The sequence below is a fragment of the Phacochoerus africanus genome, chromosome 9, assembly GCF_016906955.1.
Source record: "Phacochoerus africanus isolate WHEZ1 chromosome 9, ROS_Pafr_v1, whole genome shotgun sequence".
Lineage (NCBI taxonomy): Eukaryota > Metazoa > Chordata > Mammalia > Artiodactyla > Suidae > Phacochoerus > Phacochoerus africanus.
In genome coordinates, this window is record NC_062552.1 from 5,397,344 (window position 1) to 5,409,678 (window position 12,335).

The 12,335-nt window shown below is 46.6% G+C and overlaps 1 protein-coding gene across 1 annotated transcript in view; it reads right to left on the bottom strand.

Moving 5' to 3' along the window:
* BLOC1S5 (biogenesis of lysosomal organelles complex 1 subunit 5) overlaps positions 1 to 12,335 on the bottom strand; it is a 40,765-nt gene that overhangs the window by 20,391 nt on the left and 8,039 nt on the right. Inside the window, exon 3 of the mRNA XM_047794774.1 lies at positions 3,593 to 3,722. Within this exon, the coding sequence (XP_047650730.1) occupies positions 3,593 to 3,722 (130 nt within the window). The remainder of the gene's footprint in view (positions 1 to 3,592; positions 3,723 to 12,335) is intronic.

Genomic DNA, 12,335 nt, shown 5'->3' on the forward strand with positions numbered 1-12,335 from the left:
CAAACAAACTTAATCTCCAAAATATCTTATAAAATAAATAAGAAGCTTTTTAAAAAGGCAAAAAAAAAAAAGAGTTTCCATTGTGGCTCAGTGGGATAAGGATTCCATGTGTGAGGATGTGGGTTCGGTCCCTGGCCTTGCTCAGAGGGTTAGGGATCAGCTTTGCCATGAGATGTGGTGTAGGTTGCACACACGGCTGGGGTCCAGCATTGCCGTGGCTGTGGCATAGGCCCCAGCTGTAGCTTCAATGTGACCCCAGCCTGGGAATTTCCATATGCCACAGGTGTAGCCTTAAAAGGTGGGGTGGGGGGGGGAGCAAAGAAAAAAATCCATTTACTGAACAACGAAGAATTATATAACTACATTTACGCTTTGAAAAGTGGTGTTTAAGAACAGAACACAAATTCTATAAAGAACTGAGACTCCTCACCTACCTTAACTGCTCCATCTCCCCAACAATGAGAAAAAGAAAACAGGTTGACATCATTCTTTTTTTTTTTGTCTTTTTAGGGCCGCACCATGGCATTCGGAGGTTCCCAGGGTAGGGGTTGAATTGGAGCTGCAGCTGCCAGCCTACACCACAGCCACAGCCACGCCGGATCCAAGCCATGTCTGCCACCTACACCACAGCTCACGGCAACGCCGGATCCTTAACCCACTGAGTGAGGCCGGGGATCAAACCCGCAACCTCATGGTTCCTAGTCGGATTCGTTTCCACTGCGCCATGACAGGAACTCCAAGTTGCAGTCATTCTTGTAACTCTAATACGCTTTCATTTGTAGAGAGAGTGGGCTGGGGAGAAAGAAATATAATATGCGAGAGAGAGAAAACAGACAGAAAGCATCCATTCTGAAAGATAACTGAAGAATGCTTCATAGGTCCTTTGAAATACAAGATGACAGTATGACTTTTTAAAAAGAGATCAAGCATAGAGCCTGAAAAGTGAGACTGCAGAGCTAAGGAAAGAAGCAGAATTACAACCACATCGTTGCAAATCTAAAAATAAATTAAAAACAGAGAGAAACTGAACAGTCTAAGACTACATAAGTAACTGGCGACATCATTACTGCAGAATGGAAAACAAACACCATAATCCCTCATCCGTAAACAAAGTTCCGATCCACGAACAGGAGGCTGGGGAGGGGGGGCGAGCGGGAAGGTCTGCTGTCCTGAACCCCCATCCCTCGTCACATTAATTACTGCAGGAACAACGACACAACTGTAACGTCTGCACTTTTCAAATAACTACCTTGCTTTGAATGATCTTTTAGTAACTACTACCTTTTATAAAAAGGAACATTTATTTTAAAGTATTTCCTGTGTTTTACTTGCGATTTTTATTCTAGTACACTCGAATAAAATTTAAAATTGATACCTTAACTAAAAGCCTGTCTGACCTCATTCTTACCAAAGCTCTCCCTGCGCCTCCAACCCTCCCATCCATTCATTCCGCTTCCACTCCTCCATGCATCCCTCTGTGTGAATACACACAGACAGGTCTGGAGTGACAGTCCCCAAAGTTAAGCCACAACGGCTATCTTTAGGCAGCTCAGGTGATTTACCGCTTTCTTCTTCTTCTTTCTTATTTCCTTACTTCTGTTTTCTTTTACTTAGCATATGTCCTTTTGTTTAAATATTAAAAAAAGATAAAGTCACTGCTCTTAAAAAGAGAGAGGAAGGCAGGAAGGGAGAGAAAATTCTTCTACTGTGGCTTTGTTAGTTACTTTGAGTGAGGAATAACCTAGAGGCTTTCTGTCCCTCTTACCCCCTAAAATCAAGGACAGGTCCTCAATGCTAAGCAAGATTTCTAGACGACAAACGTGGGCAAGTCTACAAGCTTATGAAACGCATAATAAGTAGATCCCGAACACTCGCCAGTGTCTTCAGTATGAGAAAAATGTAAAGCCCACATGTTTTTTTCGTCTTTTTAGGGCCACACCTGGAGTATAGGGAGGTTCCCAGGCTAGGGGTCGGATCTGAGCTGCAGCTGCCGGCCTACACCACAGCCACAGCCATGCCGGGTCCAACCTGAATCTGTGACCTACACCACAGCTCATGGCAATGCTGGATCCTTAACCCACTAGGTGGGGCCAGGGATGGAACCCGCATCCTCACGGACACCGGCTGGGCTCTTAGCCCACCGAGCCACAACGGGAACTCCTAAAGCCTGTGTGCTGATGTTACTTTATGGGTTACTGTTACATATACTCTTAGAGCTCCCATTTTTTAACGGTTTCTTAGGGACTACAGGTGAGTTTTGGTTCCAAAGCTTCTGCTCACCAAAGACAAAGACACTCTGCTAGGAGGCTCTAACAGTCTCTGTTTGAACACTCTGAGACGCGCCCTCCCCCGCCCCCCCCACTGCTCCACAGTTGCTTATTATTAGACCAAGAGCTTAAGACCCACCACCCAGTTCCGAGTCGTTCAGCCGACCACACTCCCAGCTCAGCTCTCAAACATGCAGAGACGAGAGAAACGTGGCAGATCTGCTAACAGACACAAAACGAAACTCAACTATCACTGACCTGGTAAAGTATTGCTTAGGTCGCTGTGTCTCCCGTAGATAAACCCCCTTATAAGCAAGCCAGCAGCACCTCACGAACAAATGTCAAGTTTTTAAACATGAAATCTCCTAGGAACAACAGCTGGGTCCAGGCCAATTTTTAAAACTACGTTGGCTCTAAAAGCAGATACTTATCTCCACTGCACCCTGATGCTCAAGACACTAGCGACAAGGAAGCACTTAGGCTGGAGCCTGCTCAGGAAGCCGTGTCTGCTCGTAGCAGCGAAACCCCCTCCAAAGCCTGCAGCACGTGGTTTCTCATGCTGACAAGGAGGTGCCCCTCAGAGGCTGAAACGTCCATAATGACTTCACACTGTCTGTGTTTTAATTCTTCCCTTTAGGAGGACAGCATGGGCTCCCTGTGACCAGTAAAACTTAGCGATTTCATTGTGGAGACTATGCTTTCAACATGAGGCTTAACACCAGAAACAGCTTTGGCCCATGGTTCCCGTCACGGAGCAGCACTCAAGAACCCAACTAGCATCCGTGAGGATGCAGGTGCAATCCCTGGCCTCACTCCGTGGGTTAAGGATCCGGCGTTGTTGTGGCTGTGGTGTAGGCCAGCAGCTGTAGCTCCAATTCGACCCCTGGCCTGGGAACCTCCATAGGCCTCGGGTGTGGCCCTAAAAAGCAAAAGCAAAAGAAATTAAAAAAATATATATTTTGCTTAATGAAGAAAGTGATTAAAAAAATCCTATATAAATGTTTGTATTTTAACATTAGAAATACTCGTATCCCATTTGAAAAAGAAGATTCATTTCACATTCTAATCCCCGGTCATCGAACTTTTTCTCACAGCCAAGTTTTTTTTAAGGTAAAACATGTTTCGATTTTCTTACATCCACCGTGCTTTGCAGATCAATGCTCTCAACATCTGGGGCAACACGGTAAGCACGGGCTCACCACCTTCTCTGTGACTTGCCTCTCACGGGTCCTGCTTAAGAAATCTCTCTCCACCTCCCTCCAAACACGGGCGGAAGCCCACCCTGGCGGAGCATCTGAAAGCAACACCCACAACGGCGGGCTTACATCTCTGGAGAACGTGGCTCAAGCTGTCTTCCATGGTTTCTGTACATGTGGGGAGAGTGTGTTCATTTGTTTCATGGATCATGTTCTTCAAGTTTTCAAGCGCTCGCATTTCTCGAAGACCACGTTTCTCCTGTTAAAAGAAAGCACACAACTAGTACACACTGTGTCTTAAGGCTTCATAACTACTTTCTGGGATTTCCACCCAGGTTTTGGTTGTTATGTGACTACTCACTGAAACGTACACAGCCTTCTTCTAATGGAAGCATTTTTTGAAATTATGAAATGCTTCAAAACTTATTAATATCTTCATACCCCTGTCTTAAAATGGGCATGAGAAATACTAAAAGAACAAGAGACCTAGATTCCACATGATTCATTCTGAAATGATCTGACTTGACATTGCATTTTGTTGCTCTTATCATCATATAGCTTCTATTTTATTCTCTGATTCCACTTTCCTCAAATAAAAATGTGTGGTAAAGTAATAATACATAGACACTTCCTTCTGCAGAAAAGAGTTAACACTGGGCCTGAGACCAGAAGGGCCTGCTTGCAAGGCTGGCATCTGGGGACTTGACCAGCAAACCTACCCCACATGGTATAAAACTCCCCGTAAATGAAAAGACACCTCTTTCCTGCCCGGAGTCTGAATTTTGATAGATGCGAGGCAGAGGCCTGCCTACCTGTCCAGCCCCCAGTGAATACCCCCGACTCCCAGGCTCAGACGAGCTTGCCTGGGAAACAGCTCACAGGTCACGACTTGTTCCGGGGACCGAAGCGAGTCCGGTGAGACTTCACAGGGTGAGGGAGGACCCTTGGAAGTTTCTGCTGGGTTTCCTGCAGCCTTCTCCCCATGCGCCTGTTCCCTTTGCTGACTTAGCTCTGTGTCCCTTGCCCATAATAAAACTTCACCACCAGTAGGACCATATGCTGAGACCTGTTAGTGAATCATGAACTTGGGGGTGGTCTTGGAAGGGGAACCCATTCCCCCTTCAGAAAGCTGAGCTGAAACCACCCTCTCTCTTGAGGGTGGGCTAGACTTAGGGACTTGCTTCTAAAGAACCGAGAGGGGAATGAGAAAACGATGAACCTCATGTGGAGTCAATGAAGGTGACATCACCCGTGACGTCATGGGTGCAGCACGCACCTCCTGACGGAAGGTGACAGAAGGGCAGTTCATGTCTCTGATATCCTCTCCCCCAACTAGAGTTTAATCTTAAGAAAAACATCAGACAAACCCAGACTGAGGGACATTCTACAGGATGCTGGCCAGGACTCAAGACTGACAAGATTCTGAAAAACAAGGAAAGACTGAGAAATTGCCACAGACCAAAGAGGGCTAGAGAGACATGACAATTAAACGCAGTGTGGTGCCCTGGATTAGATCCCGGAACAGAAAGAGGGCTGTAATGGAAAAACTGGTGAAATCCAAGTCAAGTCTGGTGTTTCATTAGCAGGAATGTACTAATGCTGGTTTCTTAGTTTTTACCAACGTACTGCAGTAACGTAAGACATTAACACCGGGAGAAGGGGGACGAGGGGCATCCAAGAGCTCTGCACCGTGTCCGTGACTTCACCGTAAATCTTAACATAACTCAAGACAAAAAGCTTCCTCTAAAAAAGAAGGGTGATAAGCTTGATTGGAAAGAAATAATGTTGGTGACTGGGGGTTTTGGTTTTGAACCATCCTTAGGGAGCAGCTGTGGTCAGGTTTTTACTCTAATGTTTCAGTAATAAAAAAGTTATATAAAAATTTATATAAAAGTTGAGAGAGGATAAAATAATGAACCCTATGTACTCATCACCAGGCTTCAACTCTGGCCGGCTGTGCCCTCGACAGCGCTGCAAACATCCGCCGCTCGCCAGCCTGGATTCTTTTTAGGCAAATCTCACAGTAAATCACCTCAACTGTGAATATTTCAACATCTACTTTTAAAAGACAGACTCTTCTTAAAAAAAAAAAAAAAAAAGAGTAAGACCAGACACCTCCCCCCACCTCCTGCTCCTCTCTCTCTCACACACACGCCCTGGAGTCAACAATAAATCTCTAAAACTAAGCATCGAGGGAGTGTGCACACTCCCGCAAATGTCCCAGTGTTTCTTTTTTATCCCCCAAGTCATTTAGGCCAACATCTAAATAAGATTCATATACTGCAACTGGCTAATATGTTTCTTAAATCTTACATAATCGAGATTTCCCCTCCCTCTTTCCCCTACACAATTTATTGAAAAAAATGTGAGTCACCTGTTCTGTACAGTTTCCCACAATATGTTTTTCCTGAATGAGTCCTAAGGGTATATTTAAAGACGTTCTTGGAGTTCCAGTCCTGGTTCAGTGGTTAATGAACCCGATTAGTATCCATGAGGACTTGGGTTCGATCCTTGGTCTTGCTCAGTGGGTGAAGGATCTGGGGTTGCTGTGGGCTTTGGTGTAGGTTGAAGATGTGGTTTGGATCACCCCACATTGCTGTGGCTGTGGTGCAGACTGGCAGCTATAGCTCTAATTCAACCCCTAGCCTGGGAATCCCCCTATGCTGCAGGTTCGGCCCTAAAAAGACAAAAACAAAACAAAACCAAAAAAAAAACGATGTTTTAAAATTTTTTGAAACAATTTCTCTCAATTTCCACTATTCTGAAACTTAGGTTTGCTTTACTACATGTTACTTGATTTTTAGGGATTGCTCCTTGAAATTTCACCTTTTTAAATTATGTAAAAATACTTACATGGCCCCTAAATCTCATCTATAAAAGCATGTATATTCACAAAGTCTTGCTTCTATCACTATCCTTTGTATTCTCTCTCTCTCTCTCTCTCTCTCTCTCTCTCGCTTTTTGCCTTTTCTAGGGCTGCTCCCTCAGCATATGGAGGTTCCCAGGCTAGCGGTCTAATCAGAGCTGTAGATGCCAGCCTACGCCAGAGCCACAGCAACGCGAGATCTGAGCCGCGTCTGCAACCTACACCACAGCTCACGGCAACGCCGGATCCTTAACCCACTGAGCAAGGCCAGGGATCGAACCTGCAACCTCATGGATCCTGGTCAGATTTGTTAACCACTGAGCCACGATGGGAGCTCCCTATCACTCTCTCTTTAGGTAATTACTTTAAAACTTTATCCTCCCATTGTTTTAACTATAAGGATATACATCCACGTATGTACACATATACCTATATATAAACACACATGCAGATATATAAACATATGTGTGTATACACACGTGTAATTGTATATATGTGAGAGTGTGTGTGTGTGTGTGTGTGTGTGAATATATATACATATATTCCAATTGTTTCCTTCTTAAACAGGAACATGATATAAGCTTTTAATCACTGACGTATGGTATGGTTTACAACGTAGCAATGTTTCTACAGTACGTCACAGTGACTCAATGGTACACGTACACACATCCATTCTTTCTCAGATTCTTTTCCCGAGTAGACTACCGCAGAATACTGGGGCGAGTTCCCGGTGCCATACGGCAGGTCCCCGCTGGCCAATCACTCTAGACACAGTGTGCAGATGCCGACCGCAAACCCCCAGTCCCTCCCTCCCCCCGTCTGTCCCCGTTCGTAACCACAGGTTTGTTTTCAAAGTCCATGAGTCTGTTTCTGCTCTGCAGATAAACCCTTGAGCATCCTTTGGTTACGTTCCACACATAAGTCATGTATGTCTGCCCTTCACTGATCAACTTCACTTAGTACGAAAATGTCCAGCTGCAGCCACGTGGCTGCAGGTGGCACTATTTCATTCTCCTTTATGGCTAACATTCCGCTGTACATTGGTAAGCACATCTTCATCCGCCGCTCTGTTGGTGGGCATTTAGGTTGCTTCCACGCCTTAGCTATTGTAAACAGCCCTGCTGTGAACACCGGGGTTCATGTATCTTTTCGAAATATGGTTTTCTCTGGATACCCAGGAGTGGTAACTCTAGTTTCAGTTTTCTGAGGCGCCTCCATACTGCCTTCCGTGGTGGTTGTATCGATTTACATGCCGACCAACAGTGCGGAGCCTTCTCTTTTGTCCACTCTCTCCGCCTTCACTGTCGTAGACCCTTTGATGATGCCCATTCTGACGGTGTGAGGGGGTACCTCGCTGTAGCTCTGACCTGCGTTTCTCTAGTAATCGGCGATGTTGAGCATCTTGTCATGCGTGTTTGGCATCTACACAGACTTCTCTGATTTCACTTCCAGTCAAATTCGTTAACACACACGCATAAGTACACAATCTGCCTCCATGTGGCCACGTGGTCTATGTGTTCTCTCTTTTGGGTTTCTCCATGCTTTTAAAAAGCCGGCGTTTATGGAGTTCCCGTCGTGGCGCAGTGGTTAACGAATCCGACTAGGAACTGTAAGGTTGCGGGGTCGGTCCCTGGCCTTGCTCAGTGGGTTAAAGATCCGGCGTTGCCGTGAGCTGTGGTGTAGGTTGCAGAGGCGGCTTGCATCCCGCGTTGCTGTGGCTCTGGCGTAGGCCGGTGGCTACAGCTCCGATTAGAGCCCTAGCCTGGGAACCTCCATATGCCGAGGGAGCGGCCCGAGAAATAGCAACAACAACAACAACAAAAAGACAAAAAAAAAAAAAAGAGCTGGCGTTTCTGCCTCACAGTTATGTTTATGCTGATTAATACCTGATATAATACCCTCTCCCTGAGGACCCCATGCGGAGGGGCGTCCTTTTACTCCCAGCTAAGATTTACAAGACGACGAGTGAGGCTGCTCTCCTTTTCACGCAGCCCCCCTGCCCCCCAAACCCCATTCTCTGAGAGGCTGTGTCTACACTGGAGGACACAGTGACAAGTGAGGATGTTGTACTTCTCACATACAACCCCTCCCCGCCCCATTCTCTGAGAGGCTGTGTCTACACTGGAGGACACAGAGCCAGGGCATGCAACCTGGTGAGACTCTCTCTCTTATAACCACCGTTTAGCCTGAAAGAACATGCTGTACTAAGTGAATTTGTACCCTCACCTTTTTAACAGCCCATTAGCGACAATTATTAGTTTAAACAACAAAGAGGCCCATCTGGTCTGTGCTTATTTTTATGCTGATATTTTGGCTAAAGTGTACTGTTGACACCTACTACAAAAGGATGATTATAAACTAATGTCTATTTGTTATATGAGTTATTTCTGGGGTAGGAATTCTCAGAGCACAGCTCAGCACTAACGAAGCTTGTCTTCCGAGGTATAACACCCCATCAAATTACACACACAGTTAATTTTTCTCAAGTTGAAACTGCTAACAAGTGCTCATGGAATGTGCTTAAAACAATGCCTGGCACTAAACACTTAAAAATATTAGCTATACTATTCGTTAATACTCTTAGTACAGTTACTATTATATTTACATTAAAGACGTAATTTGGTCGTATTAGGAAATGAGAGAACCAATGCAATATTTAAATTCTCTCTCAATCACAAAGTCAGTCAGTTCCACGAGTCTTTAGACCACACTGGAGACAAATACGTTTAGCATACGCCACGTGGGATAGACCGTTTCCTGGTATTTAATAACCTGGCAGTGACTCCCACAGTCTGATAAAAATGAGAGATCAGATGTCAAGGGAAATCCTGCTTTTTCCTGCCTTTATCAATTCAACTCACATTCACATGTATCAACATGAATGCTGACAACACCTGTAATCACGATATTTCTCTGAACCATCTTTTTTTTTTTTTAAATCCCAATTTTAATCACATTTCCTCTATTTTTTCCCTATTTCCCTAACATCTCTTCTTCAAAGCAAACACCAGCCCCTCTCAGGTGGGAGTCGTTTCTGGAGCTGTTCCCTCTTCTGAGCTCTCAATCACTCTGCGCTTTTTTATCATCAAAATTCCACCATGGCAATTCTTGACGTTCTCAGCAGACTATAAATTCCTGGAGGTGGAGACTGTTTCCTACTGATTTGTGCCTAGCTGGTGTGACCGACAGCTCTGGATCCACTCCCCGCTTCTCTCAATACCCAGTACTATCTGGTGCTAAGTGTGCATGTCACAGAGCCACAGAGTGAAGCCCGGCTGTCACCCCCCGCCTTCCTTTCTGCTGTGAAACACACGTCACAGCTGTGAGTGTGGGGACAGGAGCAGCACTGCAGGGAGGACAAGGGGAGGCGGGAGGAGGATGCTGACATCGTAGGGCTGCCAGGCCTGCCCGGCTCTGGGTGCTGCCAGAGAGAAGCAAGCACTCCCAGGGGTCTGTCACTGGCGCCCTACGCCTTCTCCATGAGACACCCAGCACGCAGTAACCAGTCAGCCAAGCAGTCAGAGAATGTCGTTTGCTAAAGATGACTGAAGCAACTGGTACAGGCCGCACGGCCCAGGGCCTGAGCAGCACGGGTCTCTCCTCGGCCCTGAGGAGGCCCCGGCATCTCTGGGGCTGCAAAGATAACGCTGCAGCGACCATGCCTTTACGTGCTGGCACAACCAGGCTGGTGCTCACTGGTGCCCTCCCCCCGCCCTCCTCCCCGCTCGGGGATCTCTGTCCACAGCACTCGCTGGAATCAAGGGAATCCAAGAGGTGGGTCCAGTCCAGAGCAACTGTCCTCAAGCACGAACCAACACAGAAAGAGAGCAGAGAAAGAGAGCCTAAGTACTGTAACAGAAGGTTGACAATTTAAGTAATGCTGCCACCGTGTGGCACTTCCTCCCTTCTTGCAGAAATGAAATTTCATTAAGGAAAAGACAATCACTGCCGTGTGCACTGACTTCTTAAAATATATTAACTATGAACACATTAACTTTTAAATGCTGGCCAGTTCTTCTTGAAGTGAACCACGCTGAAGTGGTACTGAGAAGATGAAACTTGAGGACCTACTGTGTGGCACAGGGAACTGTATTCAGTATCACGTAATAACCTAAAATGGAAAAGAATCTGAAAAAGAATGTATGCATGCATGTGTTTATATACACGCATGTATGTACGTGTACACATGTGTGTAACTGAATCACTCTGCTGTTCACCTGCAACACTGTACACCAACTGCACTTCAGTAAATTAAAAAAAAAGAGGAGTTTCCTTCGTGGCTCAGTGGTTAACAAACCCATCTAGTACCCATGAGGACACAGGTTCAATCCCTGGCCATGCTCAGGGGGTTAAGGATCTGGCATGGCTGTGAGCTGTGGTGTAGGTTGCAGATGCAGCTCGGATCCTGCATTGCTGTGGCTGTGGTGCAGGCTGGCAGCTGCAGCTCCAATTTGACCCGTAGCCGGGGAACCTCCATGTGCTGTGGGTGTGGCCCTAAAAAGACACACACACAAAAATTAAATAAATTTTTAAAAATTAAAAAGACAAAAATTCTAAGAAGCCCTGACAGCTCTGCCTGGCAATCCCTCCCTGTCCTGATGAGGCACTTTCATTAAATAGACGGTGTTATTATTTGGGCCAAGATAGTAAAGAACCGTAAATAATGCACATTATCTATTCAAATCTAAATCTCTAAAATGCTTATACATGGAATCGAAACTATGGCACAAATGAACCTGTCTTTCTTTTCTTTTTTTTTTTTTTTTTTTTTTTTTTGCTATTTCTTGGGCCGCTCCCGCGGCATATGGAGGTTCCCAGGCTAGGGGTCTAATCGGAGCTGTAGCCACCGGCCTACGCCAGAGCCACAGCAACGCGGGATCCGAGCCGCGTCTGCAACCTACACCACAGCTCACGGCAACGCCGGATCCTTAACCCACTGAGCAAGGGCAGGGACCGAACCCGCAACCTCACGGTTCCTAGTCGGATTCGTTAACCACTGCGCCACGACGGGAACTCCTGAACCTGTCTACACAACAGAGACAGACTCAGATACAGAGAACAGACCTGCGGTGGCCAAGGCAGAGGGAGGGGGATGGACGGGGAGTTCGAGGTTGGTAGATGCAGACTACTCCATTTACAAAGGATGAACTCGATCCAGTCTCTCGGGACGGACCACGATGGAGGAGACATGAGAAAGGGGATTTACACACAGGCACGACCAGGTGACTGCTGCACAGCAGAAAGTTAACGGGCACAGCGCTCTAAGTCCGTGCTAAGTGCGTTCAGCTCTTCTCCCGGGATTTGAGGGGCGCTGTCGGAGGATGACAGAAAAGGCGGCTGGGCCCAACGTAAAGGGACGTGTCCACGCGACACAAAACCCTCGGCAAGATGGACCGGGAGGTCCCTGTGTGCAAGGACCACCCTGAGCACTTTTCAGGAAAAGGAGCGACACTGTGACAGCCGGAGAGAAGGGAAACCCTGCTGACAAAGTATTTCCAAGCCCCTCAGAGACCCTTGGTCAAGGACATCCCGCGCCGGCTCTGCTTGGGGAAGGGTGGGCCCGTGTCTGTGTCACTCACAGACGCAGCACTGGTTCCTGACGCGACGCCTCATTCCAGAGACACGCTCAAGACGCGGTGTCTGCCCTCCCACAGTAATAAGCCCACATCTGTCATACCCAGTGTGAAAATCGTATCCTTTAGTATACACTTTCCATGATGTTTATGCCATTTGCTTAGCAAATCCCTATATCCCTAAAAATACTAGACATTGAACCAAAACTCATTCAAGATATTGCATATTCTAGATGAATACATTTTATTTGTCTTTGCTTTTTTAGGGCCGCACCTGCGGTATATGGAGGTTCCTAGGCTAGGAGCTGAATCGGAACTACAGCTGCCAGCCGACACCACAGCCACAGCAACACCAGACCGGAGCTGCATCTGCAATCTACACCACAGCTCACGGCGACGTCAGATCCTTAACCCACTGAGTGAACCCAGGGAT